Source organism: Cygnus olor, chromosome 2 (assembly GCF_009769625.2).
Source record: "Cygnus olor isolate bCygOlo1 chromosome 2, bCygOlo1.pri.v2, whole genome shotgun sequence".
Taxonomy (NCBI): Eukaryota; Metazoa; Chordata; class Aves; order Anseriformes; family Anatidae; genus Cygnus; species Cygnus olor.
The window spans coordinates 147,472,076-147,494,113 of NC_049170.1; the positions used below are offsets into that span (position 1 = coordinate 147,472,076).

Genomic DNA, 22,038 nt, shown 5'->3' on the forward strand with positions numbered 1-22,038 from the left:
GTTTTAACTGGCTCAAATGTTACATTTCTGTTCTGCTACTTACATTTTAGTCTGTTCTAAAGCATATTAAATAAAAATGTTCTTTTTCAAAAAAGCAATTTTTTTTGGAATCTTACTAACCTCTGAAAAAGTTGCGTGATCCTTCTCATTTGCTTACTTTAGCACTTGAAAGGAAGGCTTTGAAAATAAATGGAGGAGCTGCCACTAAGAACAAAATTATACAGTTTTTTTGGCATCAAGCAGTACAGTTTTCCTGTTACAGGAGCAAGCTGTTAGTAACCAAGTATGTAAAGCACAGATACTCAGAAAAAAAATGCTTTGTTGTCTAATGTAGTACTTTATTTTCTGGTACATTAGGTCTTGCACAGTACAGTGGTGATCCTCGCATTGAATGGCATTTGAATGCCTACGGCACAAAAGATGCGGTGTTGGATGCAGTCCGCAATTTACCATATAAAGGAGGGAATACGTTAACAGGTACAGTATAGCACAGTATATGTTTAAATTTTAGTCTTCTATTAAAAAACACATCCTGCTGCACAAGCTAAGAAGTTTTATATCTTATTGTGAAGGGTAAAAGGCATGTTTATTTTGCAGCTTGCTAAAGGCTTTGTCTGACGTCTGTGAAGTCTTTCTGAAGTGTTTGTCCCATTGGCTTCACTGGGAATCTTTCTAGTCAGGACAGGGTCTCATAAAGCAAAGTGTACGTGGACTCTGTGTGCTTGAAGTAAAATCTTTAACCTGCTAGGAAAACATGCAAAATTCATTCATAATGTTCTTGCACAAAGCTTTATTCTGGGGAAGGAAAGAATGCTGTTCTAATATCTGACAACTGGCAATAGTAACTGTTCAAATGATCACCTGGGGCTTGTAGATTTCCATTGACCTTTTGATAGTTAGAGCATTAAAACCCAAGAAGATACTCAGTGATAGATAAATGGAGGATGCCTGTCACCCTGGGAAAAATACAGCCTCAGTGTAACTCCACTATCATCAAAGTAGCTATTAGTAATATTTGCTGTCTTGCCAGGAGAATGACATATTCAAATACCCAAGCATGCCTTTAAGTAAATTTTTGCCTTTTTTATTTGGTAGGGAAGAAAAGGGGAGAAAGGATCTGAAAGATTATCCTTCTCTTCTTCAACAACCCTTATTTTGGTAGAAGGGACTGCAATGGGACAAAGGACAGAGAGATTCTAGTATGATTGTAGGAATGCAAAAAATAAAAACGACGAATTCATTGGAAGGTCAATTTAGGCTTCCATTGCCAGTTTAAAACACACTGATTCGTCAAAAGGCTCTAAAAATGAAATGTCGCCACTGCCATTTAGTTTGCTTATTGGAATATATTCTTTATTAAATAAGCTCTTTTCCATAATCATTCTTTATTAAAAGGTTTCTCAGGGTTTTTAAATTGAGTGGAAATATAAACACTGTGATATCCAAAAAAATAATGGATGTTTTTCCCTTTTAAAATGTTTCCATTTTTAGGTCTTGCGTTAACTTACATTTTGGAAAATAGCTTTAAGCCTGAAGCAGGTGCGAGGCCTGGGGTATCTAAAATTGGCATATTGATCACCGATGGGAAATCCCAGGATGATGTTATCCCTCCTGCTAAAAACCTACGAGATGCTGGCATTGAGCTGTTTGCTATTGGTGGGTATTCTGCCATATCCACATACAGTGTCCCATTAAACTCTGGTGGATTTGTATCTGTTACCCTGTGCATTAATTAAGTGTTCTTTTGTATCCGTATGCTGTAAGTATAATCATTATTTTAAATCTTCTTTAATATGTTTACCAATACATTAAACTATAACGTGAATTTAGCATGATCCATGCATGCTACATTATCAAAAGACAGCTGAAAAAAAATAGAGTGTACACTGACAGAAATTAACTTTTTGAAGTAACATCTTAACAACAGAGCAGTATCTGTAGTTGGTCATTAAAGCAAATGGAAAAAAATCACTTTTTAGGAGTGTCTGTGCATGCAAGTTTTTTGTTGTTATTGTTGCAAATATTTTATTTTTCTTTCCAATGAAAGGTGTGAAGAATGCAGACATAAATGAACTCAAAGAGATTGCCTCTGAACCTGACAGCACACATGTCTACAACGTCGCTGATTTCAACTTCATGCATACTATTGTTGAAGGTCTTACCAGAACAGTGTGTTCACGAGTAGAGGAACAGGAAAAGGAAATCAAAGGTGAATAAGAAACGAAATCTAATGTAATTTAGTGTGAATTTATAGCTAGAAATCCAATTCTGAATACCTGCAGTTCCAAGCTGGCTTCTAGCATTTAAGTCAAGCTGCATATTCTTTTGCTCACAAGAAGGTACATTGTTAGGGAAGTTATGCTTTGTTCTTGGTTTGATAGCTTTGATCTTTTCCTCTTTGTCTTTGATAGTGGTAAATATTATGGTTTTTTGTAATACAAATATATATATATACATATATATATACACACGTTCATTCTGCTATATCTATTTCCAAGTAGTGGGTAAGGGGAAAAAAATCATAATACACAGGCTTGGGGATGAATTACTTTAACAGCTGCACATGGAATTGTTATGTCTGTGCTGTGCTTTCCATCTCCTAACTCACTGTTTTTATTGTCTCATAAGTTTTCAAAATTTTCAGCTTTTAAGATTGCTTTGTCCCTTCCTGATGATATATTTTTTTTTCCTCTTTATTCTTTAATACATTTCTAAAATATATTTCAGAGCATAAGAAAAGGTGCTGGTGGAGAACACTCTTCTTATACATAAAAAAGCCTTCTCTGACTACAATAATTTTTTGCTGTTCTGAACAAAAGAAATATCTATGATAAAATACTGCAGTTTGTCAGAGAAAGAGTCATACCTGAGGAAATTCTTTCTGAATGGCTTCACTGAAGTTTGTTTATATTGCTTTGTTTGTGATTCTGTAATATCACAGAATGCTGAGTGATTTTTCAATATGCTTATAATATATAAGGAAAGTTGTCTTTCACACATATTCCTACCTGTGCTGTGAAAAATGTGTATTAGTAAGGTTTCACTCCATTTTTCACTCTTTAATTCACCTGGAAACTGGAAGAAATACAAAATATTAATGGTGTCTTGCGGGGTGAATAAGCAGTAAACTGGGAAATTGAGAGGGAAAGGTTGGAAAAACATACAGAGATGAGGCATCTTTGTGGAAAGGAATGATTGCCAGAGAAGACGGCTATTCAGTATATCTCTTCAATCTGCTGACAGGCAGCATATCGGTTTCTGACCTGCAAAGGTGCAAAGGAACACAAGAGATTAATGCTGTGTATGTACTTGCATGTTTTTCATGACTGGGAAGAAGGCATCCTGAAAAAATAAAAAAGGGAAGAGAAGGGGCCTGAAAGAATGATGGGAGGAAGGACAGGAAGGTTTAGTTTTGTATTTTTGTTTCTTTGATATAAGGTTTATGCAAGACCAGGGAGGCTTAATCCCAGTGAAAACTTTCTGTTCAGTGTTCATGCATATTAGTTCTTTGTTTCCATTGAGAATTAATAATATGAATGGACAGTAGATTTTCTGATGAGGAGAGATATTTGGAGCTTCGGTAAGTACAACAAAACAAAAATTATTTTGCAGAGAGGAATAAAAAAATAAAATTATGTTGTTTCTAACCTAGGAACAATTGTTGCTTCGCTTGGGGCTCCTACGGATTTGGTCACATCTGAGGTAACAGCTAGAGGATTCCGTGTAAGCTGGACCCATGCACCAGGCAAAGTGGAAAAATACAGAGTTGTGTACTATCCCACTCGAGGAGGGCAACCAGAAGAGGTAATATGAGTACAAGCTTCCCAGAAGTTTATAATATAACAGGAAGAACTAACCAGACAGAAAATCCCTGGTCTTACTTAAATCTACCCCAAAATAGCCTGTGTGGACTTGAAGCACACTGTAAAAAAGAGATATGGTCACATAAGATGGAGTTGTAGTGGCCAGGCTGTTTTTCTGTCATGTAATTTAAAGTAAATGTGCTATAAACATGGAAGTACTTTTGGGGAATGGTGTGAGTTGTACCTTCAGGTAAGTGCCTGCATTTTTGCGTACACATATGGTTACTTGAAACAAATCTATCAACTTCCCCTGTGCCATTCTGTTTACGAGAACAGAAGAGGTAGGAACTGATGGTAAGACAGATTTTCAGTTCTAAGAAGAGAGGATTCATAAAAGGAAGAAAATATGGATGTATATTTTGGGATGTCTACAAGTGATCGCTGAAAATGTCAAGGTATTTATTTGCATAGGACTTAGAGGCATTTTGGAGATGTGCAAAAAATGCAGTAGAACAAGCTTTGGCTTTGGCTGGCAACTCACAAAAGTGTAGGGAAATACAAAAGAGCAAAAGGATTTTACTAAGAATATATTTTATTTCTTTTTGCACTAGAAACATTGCATTTAGCATGGATATGCTTTAATGTCAATTTGTAGTACAGTGTTTACATACATAGTCCTAAAAGAATATTTATGAGGGTGTAGTAATAATATTAAAAAGTGGCCAATACACAGAGTTAACTGCATTGCAAGCACTTTATCTAAACAGTTCCTTTATTCTGAATAGCTACTTATATATCAGCTAAATATTTGAATTACGTACATACTTGCTTTCTTTTTTTTCAGATGTCTTACTGTACATAAAGGTAGCAGAAGCAAATCCAAATGTGCTAGAATTGAGATCTAGCACACTGATTCTTAGATGCTAGTTTAAAAACCACTTGAAAGAGAGATTTATTGATTGGTTAACAATATTGTTAGTTTGCCATATGCATATTTAGTTGAACTTTCTTCTTAACAGGTTGTGGTAGATGGAAGCGTATCAACAACAGTTCTGAAAAACCTGATGTCTTTAACTGAATACCAGATAGCTGTATTTGCTATATACTCAAATGTTGCTAGCGAGGGCCTTCGTGGAACTGAAACTACACGTGAGTATCCTAATCATGTTTGTTAGGAATTTTATTTTCTGCATTTAATCACACTGTTTAAACATTAGCTTCTTTTAATGCATTTGTCTTAAATTAATTTGTTTGAATTAATTCTGGGCCAAATTCCTAGGTCCAAATGCTCTGCAGATCTTTAACATCGAGAGAAGTTTTATTTATCTCTGAGCTGAACTTTGAAGTCAGTTCTATTGAATGCTAAATTAGAACACTCCTAAATTTTGGCTGTGGAGCCAAGCTTTATAAATAAGGTTTGTGGCTGAAGATGATCTAATAAGTGGAGTATTAGGTGGGACCAGAAATTACCTGCATGTGATTCCCACCAGTGCCAAGTATTTCAAAGTAACTTCTGTAAGTTGCTTTTTCAATGATTCAGATGATGACTTGGGATATTTTTAGAATAAATGCTTTTGCAGTTTGGGGTTCTGTAAGGAACACCATGTTAGTACCTCAAACTAAGTGCTGTTATAGATCATAGGAATAGAAATTATATATTTGTATACAAAATACAGTTATTTTCTGTAGTAAACTTTACACATATTAGGAAGGGAAACAAAGAATAACTCTGATGTTAAAATTAGGAGCCAGAAAGTCAATATGAAATATATCATTAGCTGACATCTGTTGGCAGAAAAACAGCAAGGCTCAAGCAATCTAAAAGATTTGTAGAGTGCATTGACCTTCTGACACAGATGATTGAGGAGCCAACAGAAGGTGTTCTGCTGAAGCTGATAGTTGCAAACTAGGAAGAACCGATCAGGGATATTAAAGTCACAGGCAGCCTTGGCTGCAGTGACTGTGAAATGGTGGAGTTCAGGATTCTGAGAGGAGTGAGGAGAGCGAAAAGCAGGGCCACTGCTCTGGATTTCAGGAGTGCAGTATTCAACTTCTTCAGAGATCTGCTGGGAAGAATTCAAATGTATATGGCCCTGGTGAGAAGAGGGGTCTAGAAAAGCTGCTTGATACTCAAGGTTCACCTCCTCCAAGCTCAAGAACAGTCCATCCTGACAAGTAGAAAATCAAGCAAAGGTGGTAGGATACCTGCATGGGTAAGCAAGGAGCTCCTCACTGAACTCTGACATAAAAAGGAACTGTATAAGCGGTGGAAGCAGGGGCAGGTGACCCAGGAGAAGTATGGAGTTGCTGTCTGATCTTGCAGGATAGGTGTAGGAAAGTGAAGGCCAACCTGGAGCTTAATCTGGCAAAGGATGTGAAGAGCAAAAGCAAAGGACTCTACAGGTTCATGAACAGCAAAAGGAACACTGAGGAAAACATGGGCCCACTCCTGAAGGGGGCAGGGAACCTGGTGACAAATGACATGGTAAAGCAGAGGTACTCGATGCCTTCTTTGATGCAGTCTTTATCAGTAAAAATGGCCTTCATGAGTCCCAGGCTCTTGAGATCAGTGAGAAGGTCTGGAACAAAGAATATTTACCCTCGCTGGAGGAGGACCAGTATTAGGTAGCACTTAAGCAAACTGGACGCAAGACCTGATGGGTTGCACCCATAAGTGCTAAGGGAGCTGGTTTATGTTATTGTGAGAACTCTCTTGATTATCTTTGAAAGGTCATGGTGACTGGGAGAGGTTCCTGAAGACTGGAAGAAAGCAAATGTCATTTCTTTGTGAAGGGGATCCACGGAACTACAGGCTGGTCATCCTCATCTCAATCCCTGGGAAGATGATGGAGTAACTAATCCTTGAAACCCTGTTCAAATGCATGAAGGACAGGAAGGTAGTAGTCAGCATGGATTTATGAAAGGGGAATCATTTTTGACCTCAGAAAGTTCAAGAAAGGGAAGTGCAAAGTTCTGCCCCTGGGGAAGCATAAACCCAGCCACTAGTACATGCTAGTGGCCAGCTGCCTGGAAAACAGCTCTGCAGAGAAGGACCTGAGGATCTTGGTAAACAACAAGCTGAACATGAAACTGCAACACACCATCACAGCAAAGAAGGTCAGCCACCTCTGGAGCTACAGTAGGCAGAGCATTGCCAGCCAGGTGATCCTTCCCCTCAGCTCAGCACTGGTGAGGCCACATGTGAAATGCCACATCCACTGCTGGACTCCCCAGTACATGAGAGACACGGATTTACTGGAGTCCAGTGAAGTACCACAAAGATAATTAGTGATAGGAGCATCTTTCATAGGAGGAGAGACAGCTATGGCTGTTCAGCTTGGAGAATAGAAGACTCAGGTGGATCTTATAAACGTGCTAAAATCCCTGATGGGAAGGAATGAAGAAGAGGAAGGCAGACTCTTTTCAGTAATGCCCATTGACAAGACAAAAGTCAAGGGGCATAAATTAAAAAACATGAAATTAAATCTAAACAAAAGAAAGCACTTTTTACTGTCATGGTCAAACACTGGAGTGAGTTGTCCTGAGAGACTGGAGTCAGCATCTGTAGAGCTATCCAAAACCCTACCAGACATGATCCTCATCAACTTGCTGTAGCTGATCCTGACTGAACAGGGAAACTAGGTGATCTCGAGGTGCCTTCCATCTGCAACAATTCTTTGATTCTGTGTCAAGCTAATCTTCTGAAAATAAAAGAAAATAGGATCATATAAAATTATTTGAGCCTGTATTTTTGTCTTAGTCTCCCAAAATGTCATCTCCAGCTGTGCTTTAGCCCATGACACAGTGCTAGGAACGGTTTAATTTATTGAGGCAGAGAGAAGAGAGACGCATACTGAGCCAACAGGATCATTTCCTGTTGCACCTGGTATTCCTTTGAAGTCACCTAGTCAAGTTCTGACTGAGCCCAGCCCTGATGACTTTCTGAGATCTGCTCAGCTCACACCCCAAGGTCATGCAGCATCGAGTACTGATCTGATAGTGTGTTAGAAGTGACAGTCTGACATGTGCAAGTATTAATCACTCCAGATGATAAAATACATGCAGTTTAAAAGGGTTTTTTTGTTTGTTTGTTTTACCATCCCAATGGAGAACTATGGAAAATTGTAGTTAACATTCTTGCCTTTGTGTGAGATACTGACAGATTAAAATTAGCCACCACTATGAAGAATGGCACATTTGCTTATATAGTCACATTAGCATCCACCATGACTTGTGATGGGTGATCTTGCTCATATTTGCGTAATCCCACTGACACAGGCCCAGGAGTCAGTTTGGACACCCCGTGCTCTAAACACAACGGCTTGTAGTCAAAATATTTTGCTAAGTGTAATTTATTTATTCAGGGTTTCCTCCATGATGTCCTACATCAAGGCTGTCTTTCCAACACACTGGCTTGGGAATTATTGCTGTAAAAAAGCTACCTCTAGGGACTTGTTCCTTGTAGCAACCTTGCCCATTCTTCAATAGCAAGTGGTTATCTTTGTATAGATCGCGGAGAAGGGAGGGTGAGATTGAACAGAGCGATTTGCTGCTTAAAGAACTGAAATCCTCCCACTTGAAAAGTTCAAAGCTATTAAGACAAAGAGCTGCAATGCTTTGTAGGGACAAACATTGCCCTGGCGTAACCTGGCATGGTTAGATCGTAATTTCCTCATTTCTGTAATTCTGCGGTCTTTTATGTATTAACCTGCTCTTCATAGTTGTGTCATACAGACAGCACTTCCACGCCTGGAGATAGCTATTTTCCTTTGGGTTTCCTGCAGTAAAATAAACTGCTTGTAAAATACCTGGTTATTCAAGTGAGACAACTGAAATGTCCGTCTCTTTTTTCTACTGTAGTTGCCTTGCCAATGGCATCAGATCTGCAGTTGTATGATGTGTCACACAGCAGCATGAGAGCTAAGTGGAATGGAGTAGCGGGTGCCACAGGTTACATGATCCTCTATGCTCCTCTGACAGAAGGATTGGCTGCAGATGAAAAGGAGGTGATGTACTGAGCTTTCATTTGAATAATAAGTACTCAAGAAATAAATATTTAAAGAATAAAATAGTAGTTGGCCTTTAACATTCAACTTTATCAACAAATACTTCTTTTTTTTTTCCATGACTGTCTTAAGTACTTCATGTTAGACCTTACGAACAGAGGGCAAGTACCAGTTGATTATTTTTATATGTCATTGTCAAAAAATGCAACAATTTCAGCTGAATTAAAGTGACTCTTTTGAAATAGTAAGAGGTGATACTGTGTCATCATATAAAGCAAACACTTATAAAATGCCCAAAACACCTAAGTTACTTCCTAAGTGTGCTATCACAAGAATTTGAAGTTAAGCCTTTGTACTCACCAGGACCTTTGAAAGTAAATCAAATTAGCAAATATTCTAATTCTGTTCAACTTTTATTTTTTAAATTTAAAAATAATGCGTTCCATCAATATTGATTTTTAGTAGGTATCTTTAGAAATAAAAAAAAAAAAACAAAAACTGGGACTAGGTAAGCTACAGTCTTCTACTGTAAGTAACATACTAAAAGCAGTAGACTAAAAATAGTTTCTAGCATGGTTCCAGTGAAACTTTTGGGGCAGGATTTAAAAAGCTTTAAGCTCAAGCTTCTATATGTATAATTCAGATTATGTATAGCATCTCTGTTCAAGCAAGAACATTAAAAAGCATGCTAGGGCATGCACACTTGTGTGTGAAAGAGTATAGGAAGCTACCAAAAGCTCGCATAGACTTGTGTTCTCTGCTAAATAAGTCTCTCCCTGAAACCTAGCTGAATCAGGAGATCTGAGCTGAACCCTGAAGAAAGACTTTTTTCCAGTAAATAAGTCAGTTCCTGTTGCCGTGGCTCTCATTGAAGAGGTGGAAACGAAAAGTGATACACGCCTGAATTAGCAAGCAGAAAAACTGAGCCTTGCTGTGCATAGAAATGAATTTCTCCTGTAAAAGACTGCAGATGAAACAAGATGTAGCTGGGAATGAAAAGGGCATAGGAGCTGCACATTCTAGAGAGGTCGCTTATGTCATTGCTAATGTGACTAGTTACCTTCAAAGCTTTCTTACCTGCAAGTTGGCTTTTGGCTTTTTGACTATTTTGTTCTTTTGATTATTGTGCAAAATCCCAAAATCTTGGGCCAAGTACTGCAGGCACAATATCAGAAAAATGCCCAGCAAAGTATTTGATCACAAGTTTAATTACAAGTGTGTAATTAGCATTCTTCCCCATCATGAGCTAATTCAGAAATAATGTGTCTTTTTTATTCATGGTGTTTCTAGATCAAAATTGGGGAGGCTTCCACAGAACTTGAACTGGATGGACTATTGCCAAATACAGAATATACAGTCACAGTTTATGCCATGTTTGGAGAAGAAGCTAGTGATCCCCTTACAGGACAAGAAACTACATGTGGGTAGCACGTACCTATATTCACCTCGGTGTTAACAGAACTTCACAACAGTCTTTGCACATATTGGAACGGACATCTGATTTTAAAATCTGATTTGAACTCTTTTCTCTTGTCGGTAGCAGTACTATGGGTATCCCTGTTGATTTCAGTGGAACTAGTGATAGTTTTTCGAACGTGCTGAAGGTGAATGAAGGTCACAATGTAGAACTAAACTGAGACTGCTGTTTAGTCTCCTATATCCAGAGTACCAGGTGTGTGTGGGGGAAAGTCTGCTCAGATGGAGAAGTTCGTTCCTCTGGCTCAGTAGTAGTCAGTACAGATGGAAAAGAAGCAAGGGAAGATTTCTGTCCAACCCCCACTGCTTAACATCTGGTAAACGAGGGGTTGGAAGGCGTCTGTGCATTCATGATAGATGATGTGTTTTTAATAAGCAGCAAGAGTTTGGCCAGCTAAATTCTGTCCTTTGCTAGCTGTACACAGCACTGTATGTCGGCTCTCTAAATAGCCTCAGCAATTTGGAAGACAAAGGGATTGAAAATAAGCAATTGTGCGGCAGGGATATTTCTGGCACTGCGTTCAGTGATACCTCTACTGCTTCCAGCAGTGGAGTGAATGCTTCCCCTTGTTTTGTGCTCCTGGCTTGAGTGGGCCAGTGTGAAAGTGGCTTACATTTAATAGGTGAGAAAAGTTCGGGCATGTGAGTGCTAAGAAAAAGAAGGGCCAGAGCAATGACCTGTAAAGTGAGTAATGGTAGAAGAAGTTCTACAAGTGCTATTGAACAGTTCAAGACAGACAAGCACAGACAGGGAACTAATGCAGCTTGGGAATGTTTGTGGACTTTAAAAGTGTGAAAGATTCTTAACACTTGGAGAATCAAATTTTTCTCTCTCTGTCATTCTCTCCTATTGTGTATCTCTCATTCCTTCTTTTTTTTTTTTTTTCCTCCTTTTGGTCAATATCTGTTTTTCATTTTTCCTAGTAGGTTGTGTACTTTATGACTGTGCCAGCCTGAATTCTCTTCATGTCATATGATCTTGGAGGTTGCACAGCTCTAAACCTTGCTAACACATTGGATGGAAGATCACATGCAAATTCCAGATACATTGGCACAAGCTGAGGAATCATGACCTCAGTGTTTGATCGCAGAAGCTAGTAACATATGTTAGTCAGACCAGCATCATTGCTATTACCAGACCAGAATAAAAAAAAACTAACCCTGCAACCTTCATTTATTTTTAAGGTGACTCAGTGCAGCCAACTCTGACTGGTCTTTAGCACTGTAACCAGAAAGAGGATTAATTCTAAACTTCTGTATGCAGCTATTCAAATAAGCATCTTCTAACAGGCTTTGATTGATCAGGCATTGGGGAAGTCTGGGAGGAGAGAAAGCTCTTGGTGAGCACACCTGTCACACACGGTCAGTGTTCAGTGGTAATGTCTTCCCTGTCTGGATTCAGATTTAAGCTATTATTTTTTTCTTTCAGTGTGATTATTTCTATCTTTCAACTAAAGAACAGGTTGCCTGGTATTTTCTTCCTGTACCATGTATCTGCCTGGAGAGGGATCTGCCTAATTTGCAGTAGCATTACGTGTAGTATCTGATTGTCTGTATTTATTAAAAATTATTCTACACAAACAGTCATCTTAATCACTGTAGTGAAACCTGTCTTGTGCCACGAGGTGACATGATCAATAAGCTTATTCTGAGTTAGCATTTTCGGGGGCGGGGAGGGCAGGATTTACCCAAGTCTCACTGTAAATATCATATAACTTTGGCAGCAGGACTGCCTGTCTGGTTGTGAGCAATGTTGTCAGGAGATTATGCTCCAAAAGGAAAGAGCTGAGACTGAAGCATTTTGTGGTATGGCCAGGCTGGTGAAATGAAGTGAATTCCACAACTGACAGAAAGTAGAAAGGAAAGCCAGCACGTGATACTCCCTTCACTTGACTCAGAGGAATATATCGTATGCCAGAAAGTGTGGCAAAGCCATCTACTATAATTCCGATCTGTTCTCATCTTCTCTTTCCTCATAGCGAAGTTGAGTTGACTGTTCCTAAGCTGTTTAGGCATTTGCTTGCAGATTCTGAGTCACTATATGGCCTGAATAAAGAACCCATATATCGTTTTTATCTTTTGCTTTTTCCCATATGCTCTTGAGTGAGGGAAACAACTTCTGAAGTGTTGATATTTTTCTGTCCATGTGGATTGGTGAGGAGTGTGTGCGTGAAGGCAGGATGGATAGAGATAAGTTTCACAACTTGGAGAAAATAAGCAGATGTTGGGGTAACACAGAACCTACTGCTGAGAGTAACAGAGATAGCACAAATTACTTCCTCTTGGGCGATAGAAAAGTGGAAGCAATCTGTTACTTTTGCATGATCTAACTTTCCTCCAGCTCTTGACATTCAAGGATTGTATAGTATACAAATATGTCTTTAACTGGGGTTGCTGTTAGGAAGCAGCTTCAGTCAGATGTGGCCTTTACACAGAGAATAATTCCTTTCTGTAAAACAGGGGAAAGATTAAGCAGAGATTAAAAAAGTAAAAATAAAAATTTCAACTTCACAGATCTTTTGAACTAGTTATGCTTTTGGACAAACTTTCCCCTACGTCAGGGACCTTTATATTCAGAAAATGTTTTGCCAAAATACTCCTGTCAGGAAATCTTGTTGATAGAATACTTATGGAAAAGCAAAACAAAAACAAATATGAGGTACAGATCTAGTTGAACTACATTAATTTATAAATACAAACACAAATTTGTAATTTATTATAACTATTGTGTAAGTTAGCTCCTGCTATAATATCTAGTATGAGCAGGAGAATTCTTTCTTTTTCAGTATTAGGTGAGACACACTTACCAAGACCGAAAGTTCTGCTTCAGCAAGGAGCTAAACCTTGTTACCTGTCCTTAAGTACTTGTGTAGTCCCATTGATGAAGGGCTTTTTGAATATAAATATTGGTCATTTGAGTTTTTAAATGGAAATGTGCTGTTTATTTTCAATACATGAAAAGTTTCACAGCTAAACCCATGGTTTTATCTTTTTCCTTTTCAAGTGCCTCTGAGTCCCCCAGCGAACTTGAAATTTTCAGACATTGGACACAATAGTGTTAAACTAACATGGGATCCTGCTTCCAAAAATGTAAAAGGGTATCGCATCATGTATGTTAAAACAGATGGAACGGAAACCAATGAGGTAAATTATTTGCTCCTTCTTTCCCTTAACCAGTCTCACACCTCCGCAGACTACCTTTGTAATTATCAAAGGTAACATCTGTAAATAAAAGTTACCTTGCGAGCAGCAACAAAAGCTTTGCTTACATACAGAAATCCAAACAAATATTTTTTATAAAATCACGGTAAGTGGGCTGATTAAAATAGGCCAGATCCCATACAAAGTAAGTTGTCATATGCAACTTTAACCTCAAAAAAATGTTTATATATAATTAGATGTAATCATGTTATTTTGTTTGTTTTGGTTTGGTTTTTGGTATTATTATTTTTTTTATTTTCTGGGGCATATCTGTCCTTTCTTACATATTAGATGAAATATTTATATTCCTGAGTTTAGAAGATAGCATACCTATGCAATGTGTTGTCTTTTCTTTCTGCTAGGTTCCTTAAGATTTAAGTCAGAAATTACTTGACCTCTTCCTATTGATTTCTTTTAATATAGATAACGTGGCTGTCTGTTAGACAGTACATGTATGTCAGCATAGGAGCTTGCCCATTGCAAGAAGTGATTGTTCCACTGTGTGCTGATGTGGCCTCACCTAGAGTACTGTGTGCAGTCTTGGGTGCCACAATATAAGAAGGATGTAAAACTATTAGTGTGTCCAAACATGGGCTACGAAGTTGGTGAAGGGTCTAGAGGGCAAGATGTATGAGGAGGAGCTGAAGTCAGTTGGATTGTTCATTGGAGAAGAGGAGACTGAGGGAAGGCCTCATGGCGGCCTGCAGCTCCCTCACGAGGGGAGCAGAGGGGCAGGTGCTGAGCTCTGCTCTCTGGGGACAGCGACAGGACCCGAGGGAACGGCATGAAGCTGGGACAGGGGAGGGTCAGGCTGGGGGTTAGAGAAAGGTTCTGCACCCAGAGGTGGTCGGGCACTGGGACAGGCTCCCCAGGGCAGTGGTCACAGCAGTGAGTCTGCCGGAGTTCAAGAAGCGTTTGGACAATGCTGTCCCTCAGAAATATGGTTTGATTTTGTGGGTGGTCCTGTGTGGAGCCAGAAGCTGGACTTGGTGATCCTTGTGGGTCCATTCCAAGTCAGGATATTCCATGATTCTGTGAGAATGGTTATGAACATCTCAGGCTTGTGGTAATGTAATTTATAATGTGAGTGAATGATCAGTAGGTTTTTACCTACCTCTTAACTATTCCTTTGTGTCTGTTCAAAGAGCAGGCGGCATTTTTTCTGTTAGCTTTGCATCGGTAACATTTCCCCCGTGGTGCTGAGCTAACATGACACTGAATAGTTGGACTGATAAACTGTCAGCTTATACAGCTTTGAGTGATCTGTTCACTGCAAAGTCACGTTAACTGCTGCCTGGATAGAGACCATATAAAACTGTCATTTTTTCTCATGACAAAAGTTGAACATAATGGTTTATGCAAAAATTATCCAAAATAGTAAAAGACTGGATTCAATAGCCCAAAATTTCCTTATAGTTCTGTGTTCCTGTACACACAGTGCTGGTATGTTAGCTAATGAGTTGGGTTTACTATGGCTGAATTCTACTTTCCTCTGGTTTGTCATAAGCTACAATATTTAATTAATTTTGTCAGCTTTGGTGCCTTGAAATTATCATTCTTCATAGTTCCACAGAATTTATTTACTGATTATATGATATTCTCTTTCTGTGTCATTATTACATTATTTCAGAATTTCATGAAAATATAAAGCAACTTTGCCTCTTTATTTCTAGTGCATGATCAATATTGCCTGCAAATTATTCTTTCTCTAGGTGGAAGTCGATCGTGTTTCAACACACACCTTAACAAGTCTGACATCCCTTACGGAATATACTGTTGCTATTTTCTCCCTGTATGATGAAGGACAATCTGAACCACTTACTGGCAGCTTTACCACAAGTATGTATGCCTGAACTTTTGAAGGCTTTCCAAGAAAGAATTTCCAAACTTTCTTACTTCACTGGAAAGTAAGACCATTAATAGAAACTGTCTCTGACGGTGGATTCAGATATACAGATATGCATGGAGCTCCTTCAGTGGAGAGAGGATTACAAGGCTTGTACAGTTAGAGTATGTACTGTGTGTATGTCCCTCCTCAATTACAAAAACACTCTCCCAAGTAAGTGTGCAAAGAATCTGATGTGCTCTTGTTATCCACCTTCCATGTTATACACCTTATGACAAGCTGCAGGTAAAATGGTGTCTCCTTGCTGTTGCCATCTATGTAAGTTTTAGAGAATAATTTAATTTCACTTTTCTTTTGCATAATATTTTGCAGAAAAAGTTCCATCTCCCCAGCATTTGGAAGTTGATGAAGCATCAACAGATAGTTTTAGGGTCAGCTGGAAACCCACATCCTCAGATATTGCGTTTTACAGATTGGCATGGATTCCTTTGGATGGGGGAGAATCTGAAGAGGTGAGTTGCCTTGATTCTCTGAGGGTGTGAAACAGAAGAGGGAATTCTATTCTGAGGTCACCTTTGCTTCAACTTTTGCCAATTAATTAGGGCCCGTTGACTTTGAGAAAGATCTGTCCTGCTGCAAAGCTCTCTAAACCATAATCAAACCAATATTCCTGTTTCTTTTTGAAGAGGAGGTGAAAACAGAAGACATCTTTTGTGAAAAATCAGTCTCGTCTGTAATGTGCCAATTGCATAGAACTAGCTTTGCTGTTTGATGGTACTTCAGTTTTCAAATGTTTATGTTCTTCATTTTGCTTTGAAGAAGCTGGTAACTGAGCCAGAGCTGTGATATCCTCACATAAGGCTCCACATTTGTCTAATAAGCTGGCCTCATTAAAATTGCCCATGAATCCTTAGTTATGAAATGTTTGAAAGATAAAAGTTTACACATAGTTAATTTATTAGACTGTCCCTTTTTTTCCCCTCATAATGGCTCTTTCTCTTTTTCCTCCCCATGCTCTAATTTTTTTCTCTAAGCCCTTGTGCATCTTCTCCATAATGCCATTTTCATCAGCTCAAATTTTCAAATTATTTTTCCTGCTGTTGGGCTTTTTCTGTTTTATTCAATTTTTCCAAGTATTTCTCAACAGACACTGTCTCTTCCTTTCCCAAATCTTTCTTGTTCATAGTCTCTCATTTCCTCTCCTCCATTATTTATTCGCTCATAGTTTTTGCTTCTTTTGTATTCCTCAGTCTTTTATACTTTCTCATACATCTTGCACTGTTGGCATCAGCATTGTGAAGAGAGGCCATGTCTGCAAACTGTTGCTCAGGGAGAACATGATTGGGAAAAATGACCTTTCCTACCTGTGCCTAGATTTCATGCATAATTTTTTCATCCATTAAGGCAGAAAGCAGTCTTTCCAGATTAGGTTGTATGGCATTTTCTGTAAATTTAGTTGATTCTTTCACCTGACAAGAGGTAGTCCTGCAAACTGTTGAAAGAAATTACAGGAATGAGCAAGAAAAAAAAGAATTGACAGGTGAGTGAGTGGGCACAGGTCTTTTAAGTTCCAATGAGTAGCTGTCACTGAACCCCTTTAAGCAATATGAATTTTTTTGTGAGATGGTATCTGTGGTGTCCCTAGAGCGTGAGAATTAGTGATCAAGAAATATTTGAACTTCTAAGGTTCTTCTTGTTTGTTGCATTCATTAAGAACTGCTGGAGGCCCTAATATTTTCTGTATGTTGAAATATTAAAAATACCCAAGCTGCTTTCTCGTTCGCCTTGCATGACCTCTCTAATGGGGTCAGGCCTAGGATGGCACAATACCTCCAGGCTGTTGCCTCTTTAAGCTTCTTTCCCAGCTAAGTGATCAGTCATGCAGAGAAACAACATGCGCTCCCTCTCTTTCTCCCAAGACCCAACTTGCCAATTAGCTGAGTGGGGTCACAGAGTGGTGTTGAGAATTACACACCTCTCAGCTCACTTCACTCACACTACTAATGTGAGAGGAGAATTCAGAGGGGTGTTAGTACTGAAGAGCCAGAATAAATTTTTTAAGAATGACCTTTTATTTGTAGGTTGAAGTAGGAAATGCATGCTGTTATACTCCTGTGTTTGTTGCTATTTTTGCTTCTGTTATTCGTCCTCTCCATTTGAAAGTTCAGGGTTTTGTGTTCTTTTTGTGTGTGTGTTGTTCTCTGCGGGCTAAATTAGCAGGGGGTGGCGGGTGATAGAAGTTATGCTTCAGAAAATTTGCCAAAGTTACGTGTAAGATGGTAACTAACTACAGAAATTTCATGATGACACACATGACTAGAGACTCTGGGGAATTGGAAAGGAAGATATTAATTGTACCTACTTAGAACACAGCTAGAATCACTCGAGCTCATTTCTGATTTTTTTCCCAAGAAAATCTGTGCCAGAGTACACAGTGTGGGCTGCCTATTTCATTATTTGATAATTGTAGAGGACATGGGCCCAACTAATTTTTCTCATTTTGTTTTCTTTGTCTGAGTTCAAAAATCTGTGGTTGTTTGATGGGTCCCTCTTCCCCAAGGTATTCTTTTTTTTTTTCCAGGATTGTGCCTATCTGTCAACTCAGGAAATCTGTGGTCATGAAAAGAATAAAGTGCGGTTCACTATTTATGCTAGCTATTGTAGTAGACTTTATGCTGCAAATGTATATTATTTGACTTCCATTTAAAGTCTTATTTTGATTCCATTTATACAGTGGCCACCTTTAAAAACTTGCCAGTATTACTCCAAAGACAGGTGGTTTTATGAGAATATTTATCTGCATAAGCTAATAACTGTTCCCCAAACCAGTCATCCCATTTCACTGCAATTACTGCTCGGGCTCCTGCCCATCTGTTGACCCCTTCCAATAAAAATCAATAAAACACAAAAAAATCCAAAGTAATACCTTCTGCTTACAGTTAACATTGCACATGTGAATCTTCTGCTACTATCATAGACAGAATAAAGAAAAATAAAGAAATTTACTATTTAAAACACCGTGACATATAGCCAACTTCTCAATGAGGCATCTCCTACCACCCCCAGGTCTGCTGCAAATGTTTTTTCTGTTACAGCCTACAATCTATTTGATTTCTTTAACTGTGGACATCCTTTCTGGATCCAGCTTTGTTAGTAGGATAAATTATGTCTTCCAGCAGTTTGCCCCCAGTTTCCTGCACAGGTCAGGATTTCAAATTTCATGTGTACAGTCATCAAATCTGTATGAATGCTCCCTCACCACATTCTATCACAATGAAGCAGACCTTGTAAAAATGGTAAAGAGCCTCTGTTTGAACTCTCAGAGGTAACCATGGTCGTTCTTATGAGTGGTTACCCCAGATGAGCTGATGTCCTAGCAGTCAGGGGCAGAAGGAGTGTAGTAACTTATGGCAACTAGGGCTTGCTGGAGTTAGTAGTAACCTAACTTTTATTGCAATTGTTTGCAGAGTGCATTTATCTGTATTCCTCAAGTCACATGCAAAAGGGTGGACTCGTAACTCAGATTATAAATATGGTATAGAAAGAGTGTTTTGCAGAGCTGTGGAGATACTGAATACGCTCATCATACTATGTGTTACTGGATGGTAGAAATATGAATGGAAGTTAATCTACATTGTTACATAGCTTTCACTGATGTTTTGAATTTTAGTGATTTTCAAATATAATGCTTATGTTCAGATTTAGCAATTTATTAATTGTGGGTGAAAGTATAAGCTTGCACATTAGAATAATCAAACCTGCCACAAAATAAAAAATAAAATTTTAATTTTCTTAACAGTGTTTTTATTTCCACATACCTAATAAATAATTTGGGCATATTTGAGTGTAGATTTCTTTTATTTTAAAGGAGAACCTATTTTTCTTCCTTGACTGCAGTCACTTCGTATAGATTAATCAAATGTAGAACTGATTTTCTTTAATCTTGCTTTGCTATTTAGGTTGTCTTAAATGGAGACACAGACAGTTATGTTATTGAGGGTTTGTTGCCCAACACGGAATATGAAGTTTCTTTGCTGGCAGTTTTTGATGATGAAAGTGAGAGTGAAGTTGTTGCTGTTCTTGGAGCTACATGTAAGACAAACTCTTGATTATAATTTTTAGGGATGTTTAACTGGTTTAAATTTAATGTATAAATCTAATATTTAAAATATTGTCCATCTTTGGGTAGCTCTAATACTGAAGAATGTGGTGGTTTAGCAGCAGGGCTTTGCTGACTGTATTTTTTGCTATTCTTATTTAATATTATGTTGTAGATGGCATTGAATCAAAATGATGGTTTGGCTTCCTCTCTGAGCAGTGGTATTAATAACCAATTGATCTGGAAAGACATTCTTCATTTCATTATTTAGTCTCAGAATAGTGTTCCCCATTAGAAGATATATTAGACTGGGGGGTGGGGGGGCAATAACTGTTTTAAAGTAATTATTTTACAGGAATTTCATTGAAGATGTTTGCAATTTATAGTATGCCTTTTTCTTTCTTATTTGTGTAATTTATACTCACTCACAGGAGTTGTGTTTACTCTTGGCTGAAATATTGGTCCAGAAAGTTTACACAGGTATCCTGTGAAATTAATATAGAAATAACAAAGATAAAACTTATAAATAAAATAAAATAAATCATATAAATAAATAAATATAAATAGATAAATCATATACAGTGTAATGTATAATCATAACTGAAACAGTGGCGAGCAATTTCAGTTTGATTGCTAAAGTCTTTGATTCAAAGACACACTTAGTCATATATTTATGACACAATTAGTCCTGTATGTAAATCCATTGCTATTTAGTAAACAAATGTATTCTTAACTTTGAGCTAATAAAAGTAGAATTCTTATTTAAGCCAGACAGCTGGATGACATGGGCATATAGATGCATCTTCTGTACTTGATAAATCTGCTAAGTGATAAAATCACACTGAAGATTTTCCTCTCATTCTCTGTCAAGTAACTAGTGTTCCCCATGCCCATCTCTAAAACTGTTTGAATCTAAAAGCGTATTATTATTTCAAGTCTCTTTCTGGAGTAATGTACCGTTTGTGGAAATTAGCATTAACCAAGCACATGCATAAATGTTTTCAACTAACTAACTAAATAGTGTCCTTTCTCTTTACATTAGGCACTGTCAGACATGAAAGATAACTTGTCTTTGACTGCTGCCATTATTTTTCTCTAAGAAATGAAACTTTGGGGGTTTACTGGAAGGATATGTTTTTTTGTTTTGTTTTGTTTTGTTTTGTTTTTTTTTTTTTTTTTTCTGTGTGTGTGTGTAAAAGAATGCTCTTTGTTAGATTATGGGAAAAGCACCAGTTCAACAATTTATTTCTGGCATACAAAGGGAGCTTTAATGGGGAAAAATGTTTGTTTTTCTTACCTAGTCTATTAAAGTACCAGTAACTTGCTGTTGAAGTGCAGGTTAGGATACTTGTTGGCATGATGTAAACTCATGTGGATCATTTCTGTTTTTTGATTCAATGAGGAAGAAATGTTTCTTCAAAATTTCATGCACACATTCTCTTTTGGTGGATAGTTAAGTAAACATCTATTTTTCATGTGTAAATTCAAAAATATGTTTGATTCTTATAAATCACAGGCTTAATTTTCAATATTCTCTTAAGATGAGAACTTATGGTCCATCCAAGTGATGCTGGTGTAGTGCCAAGTGTACTTTCAGTTTTTCCTTGGGCAGTAGCGAAGCATCCTCACAAAATCCTTGCTTCAGTTTATCTAACAACCTTAACAAACGAACAAAGCGGAAGTCATGGAAGCTCGACCAGAAATGTAGAAGACTATATCCATTCTTATGTAATGGTACAGTTTATAATTATGCCTTATCTGCACATCTAAGTGCTAATCCTGCAAATACATGTGCCTAAAGTAAGCTAAAAGAATAGTTCCCTTGTAGTCTCTGAAATGCCTGAAGTGTGTGGGATGCTCGTAGGTGTGAGCACATAGTTTTCGTTGTTATGGATAGAAATCCAAGATAAATACTGTGACTTCCATATCTTGTTGAATTGTTTGTGAGCTGAGTACTGTTTTTCAGTTGCAGGGACTACCACAATACCTACTACTGTGACTACTCCCAGTACCACAACTCCTAAGCCCACCATAGCAGGTAAATGGAATAAATATCAACAGTTTAAATGCTGAAGGCAAAGAGCTGAGGCTTCCCGCAGCCTAGCACACCCAGATATAGGGGCAGATAGTACTGGGAGGCTGATAACCCCAGTACCTCATGGTTTGTGTGCTTGGCACACTACTATGGAAGATCTTGTTGAGGTGTAGACCCCAGGTGACGAAAATCACCATTGAAAGGTACGCCCTGTCGCGTTCCTCCGCCACCCTGCTGTGTGTAGCCAGTTTCCAGCATCTGCCACGTGTGGGTGAGGAGCCAGCACGGTGTAGGGACTCTGAATGCTACCAGAAATATTACATAGCAATGCAGAGGCCAAGACTAATTTGGAAAATCTAGTTCTCTTTTCACTTTTCCCTCATAAATATGAACAAGAATGCTCTTTAGAATTTTGCTTAGTTTTGAAGATTATATTTATCTTCTTGGGAGTTCAGAAAACTGAATTTTATGGTTCACAAGTTCTACATTGTTTCTCTTCTGTAACATTCTGTCTGCAGTGAGCTTTTGATTCTTAGAAAGCTTCACAAGCAGAGTAATATAAATAAAGCAAA

General features: G+C 38.1%; 1 protein-coding gene across 6 annotated transcripts in view; it reads left to right on the forward strand.

Moving 5' to 3' along the window:
* The window catches only part of COL14A1 (collagen type XIV alpha 1 chain), a 127,120-nt gene that overhangs the window by 39,430 nt on the left and 65,652 nt on the right, over positions 1-22,038 (forward strand). For all 6 annotated transcript variants that reach the window (XM_040546969.1, XM_040546968.1, XM_040546973.1 and 3 more), the window contains exons 7-18: positions 358-477; positions 1,492-1,656; positions 2,048-2,209; positions 3,653-3,804; positions 4,823-4,952; positions 8,664-8,809; positions 10,100-10,229; positions 13,290-13,429; positions 15,199-15,325; positions 15,705-15,844; positions 19,292-19,424; positions 21,398-21,469. In XM_040546969.1, the coding sequence (XP_040402903.1) occupies positions 358-477; positions 1,492-1,656; positions 2,048-2,209; positions 3,653-3,804; positions 4,823-4,952; positions 8,664-8,809; positions 10,100-10,229; positions 13,290-13,429; positions 15,199-15,325; positions 15,705-15,844; positions 19,292-19,424; positions 21,398-21,469 (1,617 nt within the window). The remainder of the gene's footprint in view (positions 1-357; positions 478-1,491; positions 1,657-2,047; positions 2,210-3,652; positions 3,805-4,822; positions 4,953-8,663; positions 8,810-10,099; positions 10,230-13,289; positions 13,430-15,198; positions 15,326-15,704; positions 15,845-19,291; positions 19,425-21,397; positions 21,470-22,038) is intronic.